The sequence below is a fragment of the Typopeltis vanoorti genome, chromosome 18 (assembly GCF_054136105.1).
Source record: "Typopeltis vanoorti isolate ZY-2024b chromosome 18, IOZ_Tvanoo_1.0, whole genome shotgun sequence".
Classification (NCBI taxonomy): Eukaryota; Metazoa; Arthropoda; class Arachnida; order Uropygi; family Thelyphonidae; genus Typopeltis; species Typopeltis vanoorti.
In genome coordinates, this window is record NC_143566.1 from 96,161,323 (window position 1) to 96,187,571 (window position 26,249).

The window sequence follows — 26,249 nt, forward strand, 5'->3', positions numbered from 1 at the left end:
TGTAGTGCCTGTGTGCACGTGTCATAGTTGTATGTTCCCATTGAAGATGGCAATGTGACATTGCCAAAATATACGAAGTATTTATTAAAGTTTCTTTTAATTAATATTCCAGTATATGTTGTAAATTCCTTAAATAATTTAAGTCATATATTGTGTGTGAGATATTATTTTTATATTGTGTCCCAGAAAATCTCTGTGACAGAGATGAAATACTGAAATTATTAAATGTGTATTTAATTATTTCTTTGTGCCAATTTCATTCCATTCCATTAAACCTAATTACGAGCTTTAACCAGCACTCAGTCTTAATACATGTTTTAGTCAATAGTTTGTTATAGTGCATGAGTTTATTATAATAGTTTGCTATGGTGAGATTAGATTATAAATATTTATTTGTACAAGTCATTATTTTCATAAATTCCTGTCATGTTACCTCAAAGGATGCTCAGGATACTATGACAGCACTACATAATGAAGTTTACATTATTATTACTGACTTATAATTTTCCAGTTTAATCTATGAATTCTTATATTTTTCTTTTTCTTGGACAATATTAACTGCATCATTCCACCTAAATCTCTGTCTTCCTCTGGATCTCTTTCCTCTCTTCTATTTAGTAACCAGTACCATCTTAGATTAGTTGTTATAATACATTTTGAATGCTGAGAGTGTCCGGTTCCTTTCTAAAATCTTCATTTGTAATGATTTCGACATTGATGTCATCTGTTCATTTCCCCTAATTTTTCATAAAACTTGTATCTGCAGTCACTTGCTTATTTCTAATCCAGTTCTCAGTCCCATAAGTTACAATTCATTTGAATACTGCCTTGTACACAGCTAGTTTAGTGTTGTGGCTAAGTTCTCTTGTATTTTCATATTTATATGTTTAACTAACTTTCAACCATACTTGTTCATTCTGTTTGTTTCCTTCCAAATTGAATTTGTCTTTTATAAACTATGGATTGTTCTGTATAGTGGCTTTTTTTATATACTATGAAATTGTAGTAATGTTTTTCAAACTTGATACCTTATGCTTGCCTTTTCCAGATCTAGAAAACTTAAATACACAGATTCTTATTATATTTCTATGGTCTCCTAACTGTTTAAAATTTGGCTTTGTCACCACCACTTGGTTGGGACTCAGTTTGTTCTTCCAAGTCTCTCATCCACAGTTATTCTTAGCCTCTTCTTAAATACGCTTGCATAACTAGGAAATTCCTCTAATTCTCATTCAGTTTTATTTCTGTTTTATAGATGGATATTATGAGAACTATTCCAGTCTTCCATAAATCACTGATCTCACCAGGCTTCCTGAATTTTGCTGCCTCCTTTCTGAACTTTTATTCCTCCTTTCCATATTTCCTGTTTCTGATGGTTTTTTCTCATCTCGGATAATGACTTGTACTTCTGATTGCATCCTCTTGAATATTTTCCACCACTGATTTGTTGCTGCTTATCTCATGTAAGTCTTTTTGATACAACTGACTCTCACTATAGTAGGATAGTAACCATAGGAATAGTATTAGTAATTAGTTTATTAATGCAATTTTATCATAACATTGTGCATTTGGAGCTTTAGCTGCGATTTACATTAGTTTGTTAGTGAATGAGTTTGTAGCAGTATTTGCTGTACCGAGAATAGATTGTATGAGTATGTCTCGATTTAACAGATACAGATTTAATGGACAAAATTAAATGCCTGACAATGCCATTGGGTGTTATCAGACATTGTTTACCTGCAGCCAAGATATATATATATATATATATATATATATATATGCTGGGATATTACTAGAGTAAGTTGTAACAATGTCTGGCTGAAAGGAATCATAAAAATACAAAATATACTGTGATAGAACTCGTAAAAGGGAAGCAAGTGATATGCATAAGTTGGTAGACCTTCTGTGTTTCCCCGTTACATCTGTGCCAATGACTTCGCTTTCCATACGACAGTTGTGACTATTCTAGCTTGCTGCTTATAATTTTCATAACAGACATCATCCTTATGCACACGGCATTCCTTCCACATCATCCTTTTCTTACAAAGCTCTTGTTTAATAAGATTACACATCCATTTGACTCCTACCCTATTTATCCTTCAAACTCTCAGGACACATTCTGATATTGCATCATTTAAGTATTGTTTAAATGCTTCCCATGCACTGTCAATATTCTTCCCTTCAAGCAACCAATCCCATTCCACTGACCTCAGTATGCTCCTCAGTTGGTCACAGTTTCCTTCTTTGCAATTCAGCATGCAATCTTTTCTGAATGGAACATTTATAATCTTAGTCAATTCCCGAGTGACATGATCATTGTAAAAGGGAAGCCACCAACTGGAGACAGAATAGTTGTCTTTAACTGAAATGCCCTCTGACACTATAATCAAATCTAATACTGTTTGACCTCGAATTCCTTCTGTCACATGCTGTTTGAGAAAGTTGTCCTGCAACAGCTCAATAAATTCATTTTAAAGAAATTTTGGAAAAAAAAATTTTTTTTTAAATGATTGATAGGGGGAAATGTGCTTTGTGTGAAAAAAGGCAGTGAATATTGCATACCATGTGAGCTGTAAGATGTTAGTGTTAGACAGTCATTTGACTTTATTTGAACCTTCCTTGTTTTGTGAAGTGTTTTTATAGGAATGGGGAAAATGCTACAGCAACACTTCAAGTACAGAACCCTAAAGACTTTGCAAAAAGGTCCAGACACCAAATGCAGTGCAATGGGTTTGTCAATTTGAAAAGACAGGCAGTTTGACAATCCAACCAACAAGAGGGTGTAAATATGAAATTCCAAATGACTGAAGATGTTGCAACTGCAGTTGTTGCACAGTCAAATGAGAATACTGTAAGTTCATTCAGTTCACATGCTATAGCAAGGAGATTAGATTTGTCATACACAATGGCATGGAGAAGTTTGCATAAAGCTTTGCAGTACTACCCATATAAACTCAGCTATAGTAAGAGTTGCAAATGGAAGATGTCACTGTCCAAGAAACGTTTCTATTAACATTGTTGGTACAAGTGGAGGTGGGTGAGAATTGGCCTTGGAACATCCTATGGAATGACGAAGTGTATTTTCATGTTTGTGCATTAGTAAATGCTCAAAACTGCTGCACCTGGGCTACAGAGAATCCCTGTACATTTCGACAGCCCCTTTACATTTGCTAAAGATCATAGCGCGTATAGAATGTATGGCAGAGTTCGTTATTGGACTGGTTTTCTTCAAAGAAATCCATCATACAAGACCTGGGACCTGCGCAGTCACAGTTTCTTGTTATTGGGACAAGTTGAGCAGTTCCATCATCCTGCAGCAAAGAGGGTGCCTGCACACAACAGCGTTGGTGCAAGATGGAGAACTGCCCACACAGGATGTGAAATTCAACAATTGTAAATATTTCACAGTTGATAGAGTAATCACTCGCTAATTTTCTATGAAATCACCACTGCATTTGCCAGAACTTCACCTGTGATGCTTGGCTTTGGAGTTACCTGAAAAGCATGGTGTATCAGGTTAAAGTTCTTCACCTGTCAGATTTGAAACACAAAATCACATATCATATGCAAAACTTTGACAGATCAGTTAGATTCTGCTGCATGGCAGTATCAGCTATTGGTCCTGCACAAATGTTAACTCATTGAACATCACCTCCATTGATCATCTGTATCTCCTTGCAGAAATCATTACTTACTTCCTGTCGACAATTTTCCTCCGAATTAGTTGTCTTAAGCACTCCACTAATGTTTTCTATGGCACTTTTAAATGTATCAATCCACCTGGATCTTAGTCTTCTTCTGGGTCATTTTTCTCCCATTCTGTTTAAGCAACCACACCACCAAAAATTAGCTCTACTCAGACATCCTTGAATACTAACAGGGCATGGTAACCCCCCCCCCCAATTTATATATATATATATATATATATATATATATATATATATATATATATCTGCCGTCACATATGGCAGAACCAGCTCTGGTTCTGCCGTATGTGACGTCTCTTTTATGTTCCTCAAGAAGTAATATGATGGATTTTTCTGTCTGCCCAAAATAAGATTTATTGCAGTTGCATCATATTTGGTAAATGCCAGGATATTTCAGGTTGTTATGTTTTTGTCTTGGCCTACTGAGCAAGGAACGGAGTTTCAGAAAAGGCATGAAAGAAGTCCGGATGTTATATTTTTTAAGAACTTTGGTCAGTTTTGGCGAAACAAAACTGATATTTGATAGGGATATGTAGCCTTTTCACTATTTCTGTCTTCACTAAGGCAAGGAGGTGGATTGAAAAGTAACTTATTAACCGTTTGTTTCGAATAACTGTTTTATTTGAAAGGCTGTAAGAAGAAACTGAAGTTCTTTGTTAATGTCTTCATCTTCACACAGGAATGAGCGAGCATGTTTGCCTAGCATAGAGATAATAATACCAAGTTTTTGAGGTGGATAGTGATGGGACTGTCATTGGAGATATCTGTTTGTGTGAGTTGGTTTCCTGTATATAGAGATTTTTAATTTCTCAGAAATATGAGCGAGTTTGACATCCAGGAATGGAAGAGAGCCATTAATCTCTAATTCTGCAGTAAATTGGATTTTGGGGTGTTGACTGTTGAGGTGGTCAAGGAAATTCTTTAGAGACTCAGGACCGTGGCTCCAAATTAAGAAGAAATCATTGATATATCTTTTCCCCAATTTTGGTTTCAAAGGAAAAGAAGAAATAGTTTTTTTCTTCAAAAGATTCCAAATATAGATTTTCCAGTTTGGGTGATTACGGATTACCCATGGCATTACCGTTTTATATATATATATATATATATATATATATATATATATATTTATAAAAATAAATTTAACTGACTAGAACCCGAGAAAGTATAACAAAAACCTTTAATACATCACAACTAGTTTCATCGGTGATCCGACGTATTATGTGATGTATTAAAGGTTTTTGTTATACTTTCTCGGGTTCTAGTCAGTTAAATTTATTTTTATAAATGTATACATCCCGAGTAAATCCTAATTTCAACAATATATATATATATATATATATATATATATATATATGGTATACACCAGTGATTGCATCTCTGGTCTCCAGTCTTTCATTGAATGCTTTACTTCTAACCCAGCTCTCAGATCTATAAGTTAAAACTGGCAAGACCACTGTCTTGTATACTTCTAATTCAGTGTTTCATTTCTTCCTTATACTATATACATTTCTTCAGCTGACTCCTCACTATACTATTAGCTTTGCTAATTCTGTTGTCTATTTTCCATACTTAATTTGCTATCCTCACTAAAAATTTGTGCCTGAATAGCTGAAATGTTTTACTTGCTATCACTTTTCTTCAAGTTTTTTCCTAAGTATTTTCAACAAGAACCAGCTTTTTTTTTATATCACTTCACTTCTTTACATTACTCAAAAATTCTTTTTAGAAAGATCTTAGGTTTTATAGTGTCAGGATCTTATAAAGATTAAACAAACAGTAATACTGATTATGTGGCATTGTTGTAATTCTTTTTGCTGGTGCTACCTTTTTCCATTGATATGTCTTAGACCAGTAGTGTCTAACTTCAATTCTGTCAAGACTGATCCATTAGCTGACTTTTCGGTATTCACCATTGTTTTCTGATATAAACAACTGGTGTCTTTCATGACTTGGTATTGCTCCGTCCTGCATATTTGATTGTTAAACTAGTGTGTGTATAGTTTCAGTATTATATAAAATACAATTTTTCCAACCACATTACAAACTCTTCTTCAGTCATTCATCATCCATATGGATATCAAGTATTGAAGTACAGTACAGTACAAGAATGAAAGATTTCACATTGGATGGAAATGCACATTGTTCAAGGCAGAATGAACTAATCTACCAGTCTTTTCAAAGTAGGCTGACTTGCAGGCACAAAGAACTTTATGCACTCCCGGATGTTCAAGAGATGTAGTTAGTTTTTAGGAGAATGCATAAAAGTAGCTAGGTGAATGAAAGGTTTGAAAATAGTATGGAGATCATATTTGTAAAGAACCTTCGTTATTATTTCTGATGTACTCTTAGCATATGGAATGGTTTTGCTGTGATCTGTGTGTTGGGTGTAGGAGGGGGGAATGCATTAAACCAATTACTTGGTTTAGTGCACTTGGAAGCTGGGTTCTCGGCTTCCTAAGCTTATTAATCCTTTAGGAAATAATAAACTGGCTACAAAGGGGGATGACTCTCAATCAAAATATCAGCCACAAAAAAGAAAGAAAAAGAAAAAAAAAAGAGGGAGAGAGAAGAATGTTGAAAGTTCAAAGATAGGCATAGTGCATCCCCCCCCCCCATTTAGTGCTCTAATGCTGGGTAGAAAGCCAGGAAAATATTAGTGAGTTTAAACTCATTAATTTAATAAATGTATTTTTTTTTTTTTTTTTTTTTCTCTTGGTTATACTGTTAACATTATTATGCATAATGAACAACACCTAAGTCTTTCTTTACATATAATATTACAGTTCGATTTTTTTTTTAAATAAATGGAAAGTTGCTTTTCTTCATTATATGACATTTAACTTTTTGCTAGTTCAGTAATAAATAGTTGCTTATATATATTTATTTTATTTTATTTATTTTTCAGTTGGATTGCCATCGTGAGCTGGGTTCTCAGCTTCCTAAGCTTATTAATCCCTTGGGAAGTGATAAACTGGGTACAAAGGGGATGACTCTCAATGAAGATATCAGCCGCAAAAAAAAAGAAGAAAGAGAAGAACGTAGAAAGGACAAAGAAAGGCACAGAGATGTTCAAATACCTATGAGAGAATGGGATAAGGACAAAATTGCCCAGGAGTCCCCTGAAAGAGATCATCGTTCAAAAGGTCAAGACAGAGAACGAGCACGTAGTGCAGAAAAAAAGAGAGAGAAGAAAGGTACAAATAATTTTAATGTGCAAGTTAAATATTACTTTGTGAGGGGGAGAGACAAAGAATTTTGTATTATGCACTGTATATGAAGTTATTCTAATGTTTACTATATATACAGTGGGATGCCATTATTTATTTGGCTTTGTATCTGTAGAAAAATGTTTCAGAATTAAATTCCTAATATATACCCTCAAATGGCAGACTACAATGATAAGCCTACATTATTAATAGCTTACTATTGACAGTTCCTCCAAATTTGTTACTTGTCAGGATTCTAGTATTGTGAGCTTTGTTTTTTTTGGTCTTTTAATGTCATCACTTCTCACTACCAATCCACCCTTTCATTTTAGTCTTCCTTTGTCTTTTTTTCTGCCATCACCCTCCTGTTTTGCTAACCTTTCCTCTTTCATTCTTTTTTGGGGATCATACAGCCTTAGATTAGTTCTGCTCATACATTTCTAAACACCTATAATGTAAAATTTCTTAATATTTATCAATATTAATTATCTCTGCTATTGTTGCCATCTGTGATCTCCAGTCAGTCTCTGATCAACTATTTTACTTTATATATATATATATATATATATATATATATATATATAAAAGTGGGTTCCGAGTGTTTGTTTAAAGGATAGTATGTAGATCAATGTTCAAGGCACTAGTTGTAGATGATCTTTGCAGCCTGGGATGTCAGAGTACTGCATGGTTTTCAAATGAACATGATGAGTGGAGAGTATTATAGTCTGCAAAACTGGATAGGATGAGTGGTTATTGTGAGTAGGTCATTTATGTACAAGTGAAAGACAATAGGTGATAGGACAGAGCCAATGAAAACTGGAAAAAAGATATCCTTGAAGTATGCAGTAATTACTTAGAAAAATTGCTAAACGAAACAATCACTGACATCACAGTGATTAAAAAAAATAAATAATTTAAAAAAAAAACTGACCAGGCATGCAATCAGGAATACATATCCATACTTGAAGTAGAAAAAGCTATCAAAAACCTGAAATTTGGAAAGGCAGCTGGAGCCTGGAGAGAAGGATGAATTTCAGATGATTGGAGTAGAGCTCTTATAGTACCCATATATAAAAAGGGAAATAAAACTGAATGTTAGAATTACAGAAGTATTTCCCTACTGAGTGCTCCTGACAAGATTTTTATGCAACTATACTTTAGAAAAGGTTGAGAAGAATTGTGGAAGAACAAGCCGGATTCAGGCCAAATGGAAGCTGTCAGGATCAGACTTTCATTTAAGACAAATAGTTGAGAAATCATGTGAATATAACAAAGATCTGGATTTGAGTTTTGTAGATCTGGAAAATGTATATGACAAGATGCCAAGAGAAAAGCTATTCAAAATACTAAAGCTGCATGGTGTCAGTAGGACATATCTAGCAATACTTAGTCTTTATTTGAGTTGTAAGTCAGCAGTTAGAATAGAATTGAAGTACAGGAAGATGGTTTAATGTTAAGACTTAGTGTCAGACAAGGATGTACGTTATCCCCTCTGTTATTCTGTTAATGTCAGCTCTTTGCATCATGCATCATGTTATCATACTAAATAAATCTGCTACAAATCTGCAAGATTCCCTGACTAAATTGAATAACTGTTGTGATAGATATGGTATGAAGGTCTATATCAGCTGCATTGTGAATGGAGAACCTATAGAGCAAGTAAAACATTTTAGCTGCTTAGGCACAATTTTTAATAAAGATGGAAAATTAAATATGGAAATAGGCAACAGAATCAACAAAGCTGGTATGGCAGGAAGTCGCCTAAATAAATTTATATGGAATAAGAGAGAAATTAGTCAAAACACTAAATTAGCTGTATACATGACAGTATTCTAACCAACTTTAACTTATGGATCTGAGAGCTAGGTTAGAAGCAGAACACTTGACCAATGACTCGATACTGCAGATATGAGAGTCCTGAGAAAGATTAGGGGCATGAACAGATGGCATCAATGGCAATATCATATTAAAAATGAGAATATTAGGAAAGAACTTGACATTATTAGCATCCATGAATGTGTTAGCAGAGCTAATCTCATGTGGTATTTTCACTTAAAAGAATGGGAGAGGAAAGATTAACAAAACAAGTCTTCTCTGTCTTGGTGGCAGGAAAAAGACCCTGAACAAGATATGTGGATTGATATGGTAAAATGTGTCCTGGAAGATAGAAATCTTCCAGGACACTTTTTAACCTGGAAAATCTGATAATCTTGGAGCCTTGACAGGTAACAGATTGATTTGGAGGAAAATTGTAGATAGGAAGTTAGTAATGATGTAAAATTTTCATGTAGTACTGTCATATCCTGTACGCCCCTTGAGGATACATGTCAGAATTTTGATGATATATTAAATGAAGTACTTTTATGGAGTTCTTATGAGCACTACTCCACACGAGAACAGTATTCAGTTGGACAGATTTGTATTTGTATATAGTAATTGCTAACTATTATAATAACAGAATTAACTCACATAAATTATTCTTTATTCGTAGAATTTTCACTTGATTATCACAGGCATCATCAGTACAGGTACAACGCTAATTAAACAATAACTGTTATATTCACAAAGCGCCACCTAAGTAGCTAAGGTTAAATTTCCTAAATTTAACCTTAGCTACTTACTATTTAATTATTATTATTTATTTATTTATTTTTAATTATTTAGTTATTTAATTATTAAATAATTATTCAATCTGAGAGCTGGGTCAGAAGTAAAACACTTGACCAAAGACTAGAGACCGCAGATATGAGAGTCCTGAGAAAGATTACAGGCGTGAACAGATGGCATCAATGGCAATATCATATTAAAAATGAGGATATTAGGAAAGAACTAGACATTGTCAGAATCCAGGAATGCGTTAGCAGAGCTAATCTCAGGTGGTATGGTCACTTAAATAGAATGGGAGAGGAAAGATTAGCAAAACAAGTGTTCTCTGCCAGGTTGGCAGGAAAACGACCCAGAGGAAGAGCAAGATATAGGTGGATTGATACGGTACAAAGTGCCTTAGACGATAGAAATATAAGATCTGATAATGTTGGAGTCTTGACAAGTAACAGACTGATTTGGAGGAAAATTGTAGATAGGAAGTTAGTAATGATGTAATTTTTTCATGTAGTACTGTCATATCCTGTACACCCCTTGAGGGTACATGGCAGGAATTCGATGATGATAATTATTCAATTATAATTTTAAAAATTCAATTTTTTATTTTTTAAATAAATATATATGTATATACAATTATATGTTAGGAAAGATTTGCTGCTTTATAAAGTACTATCTTCCACAAGGGGGAAAGACGTAGATCATCGGATCTGTTTAGGTTAGGGGAGTGAAGTAATGTTTCTTTGTATAGCCGTTCCATTAGGAACCGACTTTTGTGAATGACTTTCGTCTTGTTCCACTTAACTCTATGTCTGGTGTTGATGGCATGTTCTGCAATTCCAGACTGTTCGGGTTCAAGGTACTGGATGTACGACTGGTGTTCTTCTAACCGGACCTGAGCAGATCTTCCTGTTTGTCCGAAATATGATAATCCACATGAGCAGGGAATCTGGTAGACACCTGGATAGCTGAGATGTGGGAGCTTGTCCTTTGGAGACATAAGGAATGTGGAGATTTTTCTGATGGGTCGAAAAGCCACACAGATATTTAGTGGTTTTAGCATCTTAGCTATGCGTTCACTAATCCCATGTACATAGGGGATAGGTATACTTGTAGGTTCTTCTGTACTTGAAGAGGATGCTGGAGCACGACTACTTAAAGCTCTTTTTTTGAAGGATTTCTTATAGCCATTGGATATGAAGGAGGAATTAATATACTGCAATTCTTTTTGTAAAAGTTCTTCTGAAGAACAAAAGGAGTTGGCTCTATGAACTAGTGTTTTTATAGTACCTGCCTTTTGTTTTTATAGTACAACCATGCTGAATCACATCACCGTTCCAGCCAAAAGGCAGGTACTATAAAAACATTAGTTCATAGAGCCAACTCCTTTTGTTCTTCAGAAGGACTTTTACAAAAGGAATTACAGTATATTAATTCCTTCTTCATATTCAATGCATATAAGAAGTCCTTCATAAAAAGAGCTTTAAGTAGTTGTGCTCCAGCATCCTCTTCAAGTACAGAAGAACCTACACATATAACTATCCCCAATGTACATGGAGTTAGTGAATGCATAGCTAAGGTGCTAAAACCACTAAATATCTGTGTGGCTTTTCGACCCATCAGAAAAATCTCCATATTCCTAATGTCTCCAAAGGACAAGCTCCCACATCTCAGCTATCCAGGTGTCTACCAGATTCCCTGCTCATGTGGATTATCATATTTCGGACAAACAGGAAGATCTGCTCAGGTCCGGTTAGAAGAACACCAGTCGTACATCCAGTACCTTGAACCCGAACAGTCTGGAATTGCAGAACATGCCATCAACACCAGACATAGAGTTAAGTGGAACAAGACGAAAGTCATTCACAAAAGTCGGTTCCTAATGGAACGGCTATACAAAGAAACATGTGAAACATTACTTCACTCCCCTAGCCTAAACAGATCCGATGGTCTACATCTTTCCCCCTTCTGGGAAATAGTACTTAGGAAATTTAACCTTAACTACTTAGGTGGCGCTTTGTAAATATAACAGTTATTGTTTAATTAGCCTTGTACCTGTACTGATCATGCCTGTGATACTCAGGTGAAAATTCTATGAATAAAGAATAATTTACATGAGTTAATTCTGTTATTATAATAGTAATATGTCTACTCACGGTATTTCCTTACTGAAATGTATATAGTAATCTTCAGTGGTAAAGTAAACCTTGAGTGAAAGTGAACTTTTTTTGGATGCTAAGAAGGCGGCAATATTGGTAATGTATTTATGATGAGAGAATAAGGGCTAGAATAATCATAAGAAAATAAATTTTGTCATATCTAGAAATTTGTGTATTGTCAAAAGCAAAACTGAAGGAAATGTTGCTCTTTTGTGAGAAATAAAACAGGACCGAGTTTTACTAGCATTGAAATTAAGAAGATTGTCAGAATTTAATGTTTCAGAAATTGATGTTCCTAAAGTTTGGGTGTAATGAGAAAGCTTAGTAAAACTGTATCACATTTGCAGTCACCTAAGGAAGTTCAGAAAAAGTTTGAGGATAAAAGAAGCCCACCATTTCATAATTTGCAAACACAGCAAGCCAGTTGCAGAAGACATCATATGTTTGGAGCTTATTTGCTAGACCTTTGTGCTAAAGATTGATCAGATACCTTAGAGAGAAAGAGAACAGTCACTTGAGATTCAATTCCATAGCATTTCCAAAAGTTGGAAACATTTGAAGGAAATATACTGTTCTGGAGATAGTTTTCGGTATTGAGATCACATCTAGAAATCTACTGTTGATCGATAGCAGTGGATTGTTTGTACAGAAATTGAGTATTGAAATTGAGTTTTCTCCGTTTACTCTAGAAAGAACTGAAGTAGATAACAAGGAGTCAAAAGACTCATCAATGTCCATGCTCTCAGCAAGATCATCGAACCATGCCTTAACCCATTCACAGTTTCTGCACTCACCAACCACTTTCCATGCAAAGAACCTGCTCTTTGTTCCCTTGTTCACACCCTCCTTTTACTGCTTCCAGGGTTGGCTCTGAAAAATCTATATTAATATGGTAACAATCCATTGTTGCCACTGGCTGCATGCTTCCTGCACAAAAATAATTGAACCGGTGCACAAGCTTTTTTCCAATCTCAACCAGCCATTTTTCTGTTCGCTGTGCCTCCCTTCCATAAAGCAGATTCTGAACTAGGCAAATGAGTCGAACCTCAAACAACACCTATGATCCTTCTAAGCTTGAGCTACTCGACGATCAGCACCACATTGCAGCTGCACCCATGTCATCATCATCAAATTCCTGCCATGTACCATCAAGGGGTGTACAGGATATGATAGTACTATATGACAAAAATTACATCATTACTAACTTCCTATCTACAATTTTCCTCAAAATCAGTCTGTTACTTGTCAAGACTCCAACATTATCAGATCTTATATTTCTATCGTCTAAGGCACTTTGTACCGCATCGATCCACCTATATCTTGGTCTTCCTCTGGGTCGTTTTGCTGCCAACCTGGCAGAGAACACTTGTTTTGCTAATCTTTCTTCGCCCATTCTGTTTAATTGACCATACCACGTGAGATTAGCTCTGCTAACGCATTCCTGGATGCTGACAATGTCAAGTTCTTTCCTAATATCCTCGTTTTTAATATGATATTGCCATTGATGCCATTTGTTCACGCCTATAATCTTTCTCAGGACTCTCATATATGTGGTCTCTAGTCTTTGGTCAAGTGTTTTACTTCTGACTCAGCTCTCAGATCCATAAGTTAAAACTGGTTTGAACACTGTCTTGTATACAGCTAATTTAGTGTTCCGACTAATTTCTCTCTTATTCCATATGAATTTATTCATTTGACTTCCCACCATACCAGCTTTGCTGATTCTGTTGTCTATTTTTATATTTAATTTACCATCTTCACTAAAAATCGTGCCTAAGTAGCTGAAATGTTTTACTTGTTCCACAGGTTCTCCATTAACAACACAGTTGACATTTTCAATAATTCTGCCTATTTTCATTGTCTTTGTCTTTTTATTGCTGACCTTCATACCATATCTATTACAACAGCTATTCAATTTAGTCGGAGAATCTTGCAGACTTGTAGCGGATTTATTTAGAAGTATAACATCATCCGCATAAAGCAAAGAGCTGACATTAACATCTCCAATTTTGATATCATGTTTAATACCACTTTCCTTCATAATGTGATCCATATAGATAATGAATAACAGTGGGGATAATGTACATCCTTGTCTCACACCAGATTTAACATTAAACCACCTTCCTGTACTTCCTTCAATTCTAACTGCTGACTTACAACTCAAATAAAGACTAAGCATTGTTTGATATAATGCCCCATTCAAACCATATAACTGCAGCATATTGAATAGCTTCTCTCTTGGCACCTTGTCATATGCCTTTTCCAAATCGACAAAACTTAAATACAGATCGTTGTTATATTCCCATGCTTTCTCGACTATTTGTCCTAAAGTGAAGATCTGATCCTGTCAGCCTCTATTTGGCCTGAATCCAGCTTGTTCTTCACCAAGCTTTTCTTCCACAATTCTTCTCAACCTTTCTCAAGTATGCTTGCGTAGATCTTGCCAGGAACACTCAGTAGGGAAATACCTCTGTAATTCTCACATTCAGTTTTATTTCCCTTTTTATATATGGGTACTATGAGAGCTCTACTCCAATCATCAGGAATTCATCCCTCTGTCCAGGCTTTCTGAACTATGCAGTGCAGCCACTGTAAGACTCTTATACCACCATACTTGAGCATTTCTCGTCGAATATCATCTATACCTGCTGCCTTTCCACATTTCAAGCCTTTGATGGCTTTTTCTACTTCAAATATGGATATGTATTCCTGACTGCATGCCTGGTCAGTGTTTTTGACCACTGTGTTGTCATCACTGCTTGTTTCATTTAGCAGTTTTTCAAAGTAATTACTCCATACTTCGAGGATATCTTTTTCTCCCATTTTCATGTCACCTTTATCATTTCTAACTCCTTTTACAGCACTCTTTCCTCCATTCCTGAGCTTCTTCAACAACCTCCAGAATATTTTGCCACCTTCTTGATATTTATTTTCTTTATTCTTGCCAAAGTCCTCCCATGACTTTTGTTTAGTTAGTTTTACACAGTGTTTAGCATTCTTGCATTTGTCTCTATATTATCTAAGAGCACAAGCTGACTTATTTGACAGGAACTTTTGATATGCTTTCTTCTTTTCCTTCACTGCCTCTTTAACTTCCTGTGTCATCCAGGGAGTTCTGATTTTTTTTATCCTTGCAGACAACATCACCACCTGCCTGTCTGGCAGAATCAATCAATGTTTTCTTCAGAGTTTGCCACTGAATCTCCAATGTTTGATTCCTGTTCTCAAACTCTTTCATTTTTTCTTCAATAATCTTTGTGTATTTTAGTCTACAGTTCACATCTGAGAGCTGCTCAACTTTTATTCGCTTTAAAACTTTCTTACATGTTATTCTTTTCAATATGAAATTCAATTTTATCCTGCTCAAGACTAAATAGTGATCACTTCCAATTTCAAATCCTCTGTACACTCTGGTGTCCTGCACCAGGGAGAAAACATCACTATCAACAGTAACACAGTCAATGAGACTTTTCTTATTCCTAGCCTCTTCTCTCCACGTGAATTTGTGCACATTTTTATGTTGGAACATGGTGTTAGTAATAACCAGTCCATGTCCTGAGCAGAAATCCAACAGATATTTGCCATTAATATTAGCTTTGCTCATTTCCCCAAATTTTCCCAAAACATTTTTGTATGTCTGACAATCACTTCCTACTCTGCTATTTAGATCCCCAACAAGGACCAACTTTTCCTTTTTTCATTGTGTCAGTAGCTTTCTCTAAAGCCTCAAAAAATTCCTCCACTACTACCTTAGTAGAACCTTCTGTGGGACCGTAATTTAAATAAGCAGAAATGTATTCTGCTTATTTAAATTACTTCGACATTCTATGATGTATTGTTACGTTTGACTATAAAATATTTGCTAATTTTCAGTAAATCTTGTTTGTGTCTGTATGTGTTTCATGCTCTGTCAGTACCCTAGATAGATCCTAATTTTGTTCATTTTGGAGAGCACGAGGGAGGAGATAAATATGATTTTAATCATTTTATTTATTACATTTTTTTAGATATATAATTGTATCAAATGTTTACAGATTCTAAAAAAAAACAAGAAGAAGAAACACCAGCCAAATTATTAGATGATTTGTTTCGAAAAACAAAGGCAACACCTTGTATATATTGGCTACCACTGACAGATGATCAGGTTTGTATTCTATGCATATATATATATATATATATACAGTATATGTTTAATAATTATGACTGATGTCAAGTGATGGAAGTCCAGTCTCACATAAAAGAATATGGCTACTCTGATGGTGAATAAAATTTAACTAATAGCCATGTGTGGGGGTCTATTTGGACCTTTTCGAATTTCTGTTTTATTAGTAACACACTATGTTCTTTAAGAAAGATACATGTATATACTTTAAATAAGTATTTAAAATAAAAAAAATATTCCATTAAAATAGTTTTATTCAATAATTTTCATATATTTTGTTTGAAAATAACATATTGTTCATATCGGTTTTCACATCTGGAAAAATTATTCTATTTTTTCATATGCACTATATTCTTTTTTACATGGTTTTTTATGGAACCAATCTACTGTGTAAATGAAGAATTGGGTGTATATAAAATTAAATGTGGTTTTAATTGAAGAATTTTCATTTGACACACCTGTGCGAAAATTTTTTTGAAGGTAAAGATGTATAATTGCTTGGTACAAGACTTGATTAGTGCTGAGACAGTATATAATTAATTAAAAAATTAAAATTCATCACCAACATGCAAAATCACATACTTTATATGTAAAATTTTCCAACTGTTGTACAAGTAAAATAGTTACCACTTTAAAAACCAGAATTTTCTTAAAAGAAAAGCTAATTTTCTGACATATAATAATAAACACTCATCGTTGATTACCTTATTATCAGAATTGATTTAGGTCTGCCATGCATAGAACTGGCAAGAGGCTTTGCATCTGTGGTTGGACAGTACCAAGTTATCATAAAAAGAGCTGCTCCATTGCCAAAATAACTTAGCTTTTTTTTTTAAGCTAACGTTCAGCATTTTTAGGAGCATCACTAGGTTCAAGAAAATTCTTCAGTATAAACTGTTTATATTCACTAATTTTGCTTTTTTTGGGGGGGGGGGGGTATATAACATGAACAAGTCACCAATTCAAAAAAAAAAAATACATAATTTTTAAATTTCACTTTTAATAATTAAAAATCGTTCATGTTTTTAAAAATCCCCAAACAGGGAAAACATGCATGTCACTGAGTGTCATCTCTTAGCTTAGAGAGTAATGTGTTACACATAGAATGTTTTCTCACAGAGTAAAAATAAATCTAATATATAGATACACAGGAAACTGGTCAAAATTTGTGGTCTTGAAAAAATACTTTGAGTGTACATTTCTGTTTACTGTGTATGAGATGACATCTTGCAGGTGTGCTGCTTTACTGTTGCTAATAGGCAATATAACATTTCACTTGTTTCAACTGGGGAGTGGGGTTCCAAAAGAAAAATCACAATAGTGCAAATATCTCTTGTAATAATAAAAATGCTAAACTTGAAGTCTGAAATTTCTCTGTGAAGTGCCATACATTGCATTAAAAGTAGATTTAAAACAAATTAAATAAAAGAATTTTGTGGAGGATGGATTATTTTTTTTTTTCTACAGTTAGCCATTTTAGACAATAAATCAATTTAAACTGTATGCATATTGGGTTACCTTTATATCAGACCCTTATTATGAATGCACTTCTAGTGAATCAGAGAACTCATTGAGGGAGGACCAGTTTAGACATGCATAGTTCATATCTCTCCCTGAACATACCAAAGATGTGTTCAGCATTTAAGGGTAACCTATTCCGAAGAACCTAGACCTCGTGTTAAGAATGTTTACTTAACACCCCTTGATGAACTTTCTGGGACAACTCTATAGTTCTACCTCTACCATCCATAAGCTGCGAGCTTAGTATGCTCTTTAACAGTGCTGTTATTTAATGCAATGACTTAGCCATCTTTGCAGTGCAACTCCTCTCTGTTCACAATATTACCCCCCCCCCCCCCCCAAAAAAAAAAATCTTTAGTTTCACTGACTCTTCCAACAAACTCAGCATTTAAGGGTAATCTATTCCGAAGAACCTAGACCTCGCATGCTTACTTAACACCCCTTGATGAACTTTCTGGGACAATTCTATAGTTCTACCTCTCATCCATAAGCTGCGAGCTTAATGTGCTCTTTAACAGTGCTGTTATTTAATGCAATGACTTAGCCATCTTTGCAGTGCAACTCCTCTCTGCTCACAATATTACCCCCCCCAAAAAAAAATCTTTAGTTTCACTGACTCTTTCAACAAACTACCATTAATTACTCTGCTTGTAATGTCCTCCATCCAAAGTGCATAACATTATGCTTAGCAACACTGAATTCATATTCATTGTCATTTGTCCCTATAACCAATCTCTTCAAATCAGCCGGTAGGAATTCTCTATCAGTTATACTTATCATTTTCCTTATCTAGCATCATCATCAAATAATTAGGCATCACACTCGAAAAACTTCCCAATATCATTAACATGTTAAATAACAGTGGCCCAATTGCAGGTCACTCTCCTTCTCATGGATTCTACAACACCACTATTGTACTTCACTTTGATACCTATCAGTCAGCCACTTCCCAATCCATGCCACAAGTTTATTTCGCAAACATGTCCACTTTGAGTTTGAATAATAACCTCCAGTATAGGAATCATGCTTGATGCCTCAGCAAAATGTGTATACAATGATACTTATTCCTCTTATGTAACTACTGTCACTATTACTGAACTTGAGTGGACAGACCCATGGGACACACACCAGTTTTCTGGGATATTGCTCCCCCATACTCAAATTGCTGGTACCGACCCGAACAACCAATCCAACACATTATTTTACTATCCAACTCCATCCTTCCCATTTTTAAAGTTTAATTACCAGATTGCCATGTGGCAGTTTATCAAAAGCCTTTGCAAAATCTGAATATACCATTATGCACGCAACTCCCTTTTCTAGTGCATTTGTTACACTAAGTAAATAGATTACTTTAAAAAATCTTCTTTCAGCTAACTCGTGCTTTCCATTAAAGAGAATGCATATTGCTGTTATCAATCAATTCTGAATCTTGGTCCTGACTGATATCTCTAATACTTTACCCACAGCTCCATTCACACAGATCTATAAGTTGAAACCTTAGTTGTTTATTGCATCCTTTATGAAAGGAAACAATATTGTCCTCTTTCCACTCCTTTGGAACTTGGCCACAGGTCTGACTCATGTTAGAAAGGTACTTCAATGCTATTGTTAACTCCCTGGAATATTCACTCAAAACACGCAGTGATATGTCAATATCAATAAGGCCTGCAGCCTTATTGATATTAGGTTTACTCAGTTCCTCATATCTCTTTTGTTCATTCACCATCAGTGCCTCCCCTCTCCTTCCCAGCACTCAAGTTTTGTATGTCACATTCACAAGAATGAGATACCTTTATGAACTGCTTATTTAATATTATTATTTTTATTATCTGAGATCCCCAAGGACTCTGGCTATAAATCACCCAAACCAGCTGTGATACTTTCCTTTAAATTCATACTAGATGCACTCACTACCCCTGAAGGCAAACTATTCTACGCACTAACTGCTTTGTGAGAGAAAAACCTAGAATATACCATAAACAAACTTAACTTCCACAGAGACCCCCCCCCCCCCCCGTGATATAACAAAAAATTTCATCAGATATCCTGTAACACCCATTCATAAGTTTATAGACCTCTGTCATATCACCTCTCTTTCTCCTGTTAACCAGAGTCTGTAATCCATGTACTCTCAATCTGTCCTCATAAGCTAAATCCCATAATCAGATATAATCTTTCTAACACTTCTTTTGATGCCTCTGTCCACAGTTTCTTTATACCCTTTGAACTTGGGAGACCAAATCCATGCATAATAATCCAGGTGTTGTCTTATCAAAGCCTTATAAAGAGGCAAAATGACTTCTTTATCCTTACAGGTCAAGGTTTGCTTCAACATCACAATTATCCTCCGAGTTGTTTTTGCTATGTGACCTTTTTTCCTTCTTCTTCTCCCGTCTACGTGTTAGGCCTACTGGCCTGTTATAAAGCTATCTTAAGCCCTTCTAAGTTGTACCCATCCAGAGGATAAGGTGACTAGCCTTATGCCTCCTGGTATATTCTCTGGCTGTAGCTGCGTGTGTTCATGGAGCCAGTTTTCCTCAGGAAAACTGGCTCCATGAAAACCAGGAAAAACCCCAGATAAACTGGGGAGAAAAACCCTGCTGTCCAAGACCAGCTAACTCGGCTGTGTCTGAGAAAGATTCTTAAGCTCCTCGTGTCAGAGACAGGAATTAAACCCAGGACGCTCCTTTCCCAGGCATATGATTGTGAAGCGCATAGCCACTAGGCTAACTGTGAAGACGCTAACTTGGACTTCAAATTACTCTCCACCAATACACCAAGATCCTTAGCCTCATTCAGTTTCTTGTAGCATAATCCTGCTAATATAATATGCAGCTAGAACTCTAATCATGCCAAAGTGCATAACTTTACACCAACATTAAACTGACAGCCATTTTCGTTTGCCCAGATTTCCAGCCTATTCAAATCATTTTGTAAGTGTTGAATAACAGTAGCACCCCTGATTGCCCTGCCTATCTTTGCATCATCGGCAAAACAATTGCACTTCTGATATTAGACCCTGCCTGATGTCATTAATGTATAGATTGAACAATAATGGCTCTAGGACTGAACCCTGAGGTTCGCAGCTGGTCACCTTAAATCTGGCAGATTCAGGGTGACCCACCATATACCACTTTTTTGATATTTGTCTGTCAACATTCCATGGATCCAAATCAAGAGTTTATAGTGTATATTCCAATCCCATATTCTCCAGTTTATACAGCAGTCTTTCATGTGGTATCCTATCAAATGCCTTAACAAAATCCAACATTATCATAGTGTATTCATTCCCTTTATCCATCTCAGCTGTAACATTGTTATAAAATATGAGCAAATTGCTAAAACAGTAGACTCGTGTTGTTCCTTGCAGAGTATAGCTTGTTTGTCTATCCATTTCTGTCAGAGGGTTCTTACCAACTTCTCTAAAATCCTCACTACCACACTAAGTTAGACACATCAGTTTTTGCACCACCCTTGTACGATGGAACTATCATACATTCCTTCTATTACTGTGGTATCACATTCCTGAGCTGAGACTCAAGTTATACAAGCATGTGAAAGGCTTAGCCAAATTTGGCTGAATATTCCTTTAGCACATGTGCTGATATTTCATTTGTCCCTATTAACAAATTCTTATCCAGGTTATGCAGTAGTTCTTCAGCTCATTTTCATGCACCTCTAATCCAATGTAGCAGTAGCACTGTCTGTTACATACACCTGTTTGATATATCTTAGCAAAGTGAGCACTCCATAATTGAACAACCCTCTTAGCTTCTGACACTAGAGTACAATGGTGCATTCTTCTACATTCATTCTTTCTTTTGCTTGTGGCATAACAATAAAATTCTTTTGGATTGCCTTTAGCCTACATAGCCAATTTCTTTTCATATTTCTATTTAGCTTTCCGCACAATACTCATTACTTTTCTGGCCTGCGCTTTATATTCATAACTCCTCTCATTCTTATTCTCATCATATTCTTTCCCCATTATCTTCTTGTGGATCTCTTGCTTGATAAGGCTGCACATCCATTTCACTTCCAACCTATTTATTCTTCGAACACAAGGGATACATTCAAATACCACCTCATTTAAGCACTTTTTCAAAGATTATCAAAAATATCTCAACTATATTTCAACAATTTTTTTTCTGCTGGTACTTCCATGATCATGCTCCAGTGAATTGGCAAACATCATTCCTCCACTTAATGTTGGGCCTGTTAAAACAAGAGCAGCAACTGCCAACATCCCTTTTCCGTACAACTGCAAACACATCAAACCTGCTACTTTTCTTCCTCATTTATTCCATCTACCTCTGTCCTTTGGAGCATCTTTCCTCATAATGTTTCCTAAATTCATCCTCCAACAATATCATCCTTTCACAATCATTCTTCTACTGGCCATGTATCAGAAGAACTTTTTTTTGGCTTCATTTTTGCCACCCTTACCAAGCATGTCACCTTTCTCACCTGCTTTTTGTTTTCCTCAAGCAACTGATTATTGCTGCTCATCTCATGCTGCCTCCATAATACTTTCTCCCAGATTGCACACCTTACCTCTTCAGTCATCCATTTCAAACCAACCTTTTTTTAATTCCCTTTGTAATACATTTAGACATTGCCTCTACCAGATAGTCCTCAAGCAGCACTGATCTCTCTTTCACAGGAAATTTTGAAAGAGTGATGAATGCTGCGCTGCACAATAATACACAGAGTTGGAGAGGATTACTAAAGTTAACATTGACATGTATGGATAAAGAAATCATTTTACCTCTTTACAAAGCTTTGATGCAGCCTCATTTGGACTGTTGTACACAGATCTAGTCTCCTGGTTTCTTAGGTGATGCAGATATAGTGGAGAGGATGTAGATTATGTATGTGTGTGTGTGAGAGAGAGAGAGATTGCTGCAGCTGTAGCAAACAAACAAAAGGAGATAATATGATATATACACACCTACGAACTTCTGAAAGGGCCATACTGGATAACAGCAGGTCAAATTTTTCATTTTATGGAGGGTAGGGAGAGGATGAAAGAGCATCCATGGAAATTAATTCAGTCAAGGAAGAAGTAAGAGATTCTTCAACTATCAACCAATCAGTATCTCTAGAATGATGGTAAAAATTTTGGAAAAGTTGGTTAATGCTTGCATTCAGAAATAAATTGACAGAGAATCTCTACTTTGCAATGAACAGGATGGGTTTACTAAGGGAAGGTCATGTTTTATCAATTTAATCACATTTTGTAATAATATTACCACTCAGACAAGGGGAAATGGATATCCCATAAGTTTTTGATTTTGATAAGGCTGTTAACAGAATACATCCTGGAAACTATTGCATAAATTGGAGAATATGGGATTGGGTTATAAACTATTGGCATGGATAAGAGAATGGCTGACTGACAGATATGAAAAAGGATGTTAATCTGCATGATTCAACGTAAACAGTGGTGTGCCTCAAGGATCAGTCCTTGGTTCGTTGTTACTCATTTTGTATATTAACGACATTGGGAAGGATTTGACATGCGGCATACAGCTATAGCTATTTGTTGATGATGCAAAGATAGGTAGAGTAATCAGGAGTGCTGCTAACATGCAGTACTTGCAGAATGATTTGAATAGGCTGGGCATGTGAAAATCACTATCAGTTCAGTGTTAATAAATGTAAGGTCATGCACTTTTGTATGATTAAATATCCAATGTCATATTATATTGGTTGGGATTGTGCTAGAAGAAACTAATTGAGTTAGGGATCTTGGAGTTTCTGTAGACAGGAAGTTGAAATTCAAAGGTCATATAGCAAAAATTGTAAATACAACTCAGAGAATAATTCGTTTTGCCTCTTTACAAAGCCTTGATAAGACTTCACTTGGACTATTGCATGCAGGTCTGGTCTGGTTTTCATAGCAATTATGATACGATGAAGAGAGTGCAAAGAAGAATGTCAAAAATGATATCAGGATTGTGGATTACTAATTATGAAGACAGATTGAGAATTTGTAGGTTGCAGACACTACCAAACAACAGAAAGAGGAGTGATATGAGAGTAACAAACTTATACAGAATTTCAGTAAATGAAATTTTTCCTCCATGGTGGACACAGGAAGTTAAAGAGGCAGTTAAGGAAAAGAAGAAAGCATATCAAAAGTTCCTGGAAAATAAGTCAGCTTGTGCTCTTAGAGAATACAGAGACAAATGTAAGAAAGCTAAACAAAAGTCATGGGAGGACTTTGGCAAGAATATAGAAAATAAATATCAAGAAGGTGGTAAGATATTCTGGAGGTTGTTGAAGAAGCTTAGAAATGGAGGAAAGAGTGCTGTAAAAGGAGTTAGAGATGATAAAGGTGACATGAAAACTGGAGAAAAGGATATCCTTGAAGTATGGAGTAATTACTTTGAGAAATTGTTGAAATGTTTGAAATGTTGAAAGGCAGCAGGACTAGGTGATATTCGACCAGAAATACTGAAGTATGGTGGTATAAAATTCTTACAGTGGCTGCACTGCATAGTTCAGAAAGCCTGCACAGAGGGACGAATTCCCGATGATTGGAGTAGAGTTCTAAGAGTACCCATATATAAAAAGGGAAATAAAACTGAATGTGAGAATTACAGAGGTATTTCCGTACTGAGTGTTCCTGGCAAGATCTATGCCAATATACTTGAGAAACGGTTGAGAAGAATTGTGGAAGAAAAGCTTGGTGAAGAACAAGCTGGATTCAGGCCAAATAGAGGCTGACAGGATCAGATCTTCATTTTACGACAAATAGTTGAGAAATCATGGGAATATAACAGACATATGTATTTAAGTTTTGTCGATCTGGAAAAGGCATATGACAAGGTGCCAAGAGAGAAGCTATTCAGTATGCTACAGTTATATGGTGTCAGTGGGACATTATATCAAGCAATACTTAGTCTTTATTTGAGTTCTAAGTCAGCAGTTAGAATTGAAGGAAGTACAGAAAGATGATTTAATGTTAAATCTGGTGTGAGACAAGGATGTACATTATCCCCTCTGTTATTCATTATCTATATGTATCACATTATGAAGGGAAGTGGTATAAAACATGATATCAAAATTGGAGATGTTAATGTCAGCTCTTTGTTTATGCAGACGATGTTATAATTCTAAATAAATCTGCTACAAGTTTGCAAGATTCCCTGACTAAATTGAATAACTTGTAATAGATATGGTATGAAAGTTAGCAATAAAAAGACAAAGACAATGAAAATAGGCAGAATCGTTGAAAATGTCAATTTTCAGTGAAGATGGTAAATTAAATATGGAAATAGACAACAGAATCAACAAAACTGGTATAGTAGGAAGTCAATTGAATAAATTCATATGGAATAAAAGAGAAATTAGTCTGAACACTAAATTAGCTGTATACAAGACAGATCAGTTCAAAGCTATATACAGGACAGTTCAACCCAGTTTTAACTTATGGATCTGAGAGCTGGGTTAGAAGTAAAACACTTGACCGAAGACTAGAGACTGCAGATATGAGAATCACAGATGGCATCAATAGCAATATCATATTAAAAACAAGGATATTAGGAAAGAACTTTACATTCAAAATTATTGTCATTTAAACAGAATGGGCAAGGAAAGATTAGCAAAACAAGTGTTCTCTGCCAGGTTGGCAGGAAAACGACCCAGAGGAAGACCAAGATATAGGTGGATTGATAAGGTACAAAGTGCCTTAGACAGAAATATAAGAGCTGAAAATATTGGAGTCTTGACAAGTAACAGACTGATCTGGAGTAAAATTGTAGATAGGAAGTTAGTAATGATGTAAATTTTTCATGTAGTACTCTCATATCCTGTATACACCCCTTGAGGGTACATGGCAGGAATTTGATGATGATGAAATTTTTCCTTTTATGGGAGAAAGAATGCAAGAGCATCCTTGGAAGTTGAGAATGAATGCTGTCAAGAAGGGGGGGGGGGCCTAGATTTTTCTCTCAATGAGTGCCGCGTGATTGGAATGAATTGCCGTTGGATGTTGTATGACAGCTGGTGCAAATAGTATGGCCTCCCTTGATGAGTTCCTGTCTCCCTGGAGGTCTCTTAATAATAAAATGTCACATCTGAATGGGGATCTAGGTGTGCAGAAAAATAGTGAAAGGCTAGAAGAATAAATATTTGTAAATTTGGTGCACCTTCTCCATAACCACCGTATTCCAGTTTTGTAAAATTTAATATTCCATCATGGAATCTGTAGTATCTAAGTAAGAAAGAAAATGAATACCTTTATACAAAATAAAAATATTTCAAAAATGCTAAATAAAGTCTAATTAAATCCATAAAATATTGCTTGTTTTGCATTTGTTTTTCATAATATGGATATCATCATATATATTACAATATGACTTCAAATTTTCTTATGAACAATTTTCTCGCAATGAATTTTCTCTTAATCCATATTTGAAAGTAGTTAATCTAATCTAATCTGCATTATTAAGCTTCAAAGAAGCCAAGTTGCTGACCATGACAGATCAGTCAGTTTCCTATGCATGGGAAAAATTAGAAGAAAAATATGTACCAAAGTTACAAAGTAATCAGACAAACTTTCAAAGGTTAACTGTAGTCGCAAATATAGAAATATTATTGAATTTAAAAAAAAAATAATGAAAGAGTGAAAACAAGAAATGAAACCGTGTATATTTATTTTGCCACTGAGTTCTCAAGGTTTCATTGTTTGATTCACTGAAAGGGGTATTTGGTAATTGCGTGCAAGGATAGAAAAATATAAACTTCATGGTAGACTCAGAAATTTGGAGGCAGAAAGAAGAGAGAGAAAAGATCAATAGTTCACAATTAGTTTGTCGGTACGTGCCCTGAGAAAATATAGAGAGAAATGTATGAAAGCTAGGTTATATTGATTTTAAAAAAA

The 26,249-nt window shown here is 35.3% G+C and overlaps 1 protein-coding gene across 4 annotated transcripts in view; it reads left to right on the forward strand.

Annotated features, from left to right (window-relative positions):
- Acn (apoptotic chromatin condensation inducer acinus) overlaps positions 1-26,249 on the forward strand; it is a 229,813-nt gene that overhangs the window by 184,832 nt on the left and 18,732 nt on the right. For all 4 annotated transcript variants that reach the window (XR_016549792.1, XR_016549793.1, XM_090407980.1 and 1 more), the window contains exons 10-11: positions 6,613-6,901; positions 15,708-15,817. Coding sequence is in view for 2 of the 4 variants with exons in the window: in XM_090407980.1 (XP_090264106.1) it covers positions 6,613-6,901; positions 15,708-15,817 (399 nt within the window). In the remaining 2 variants the exon portion in view is untranslated. The remainder of the gene's footprint in view (positions 1-6,612; positions 6,902-15,707; positions 15,818-26,249) is intronic.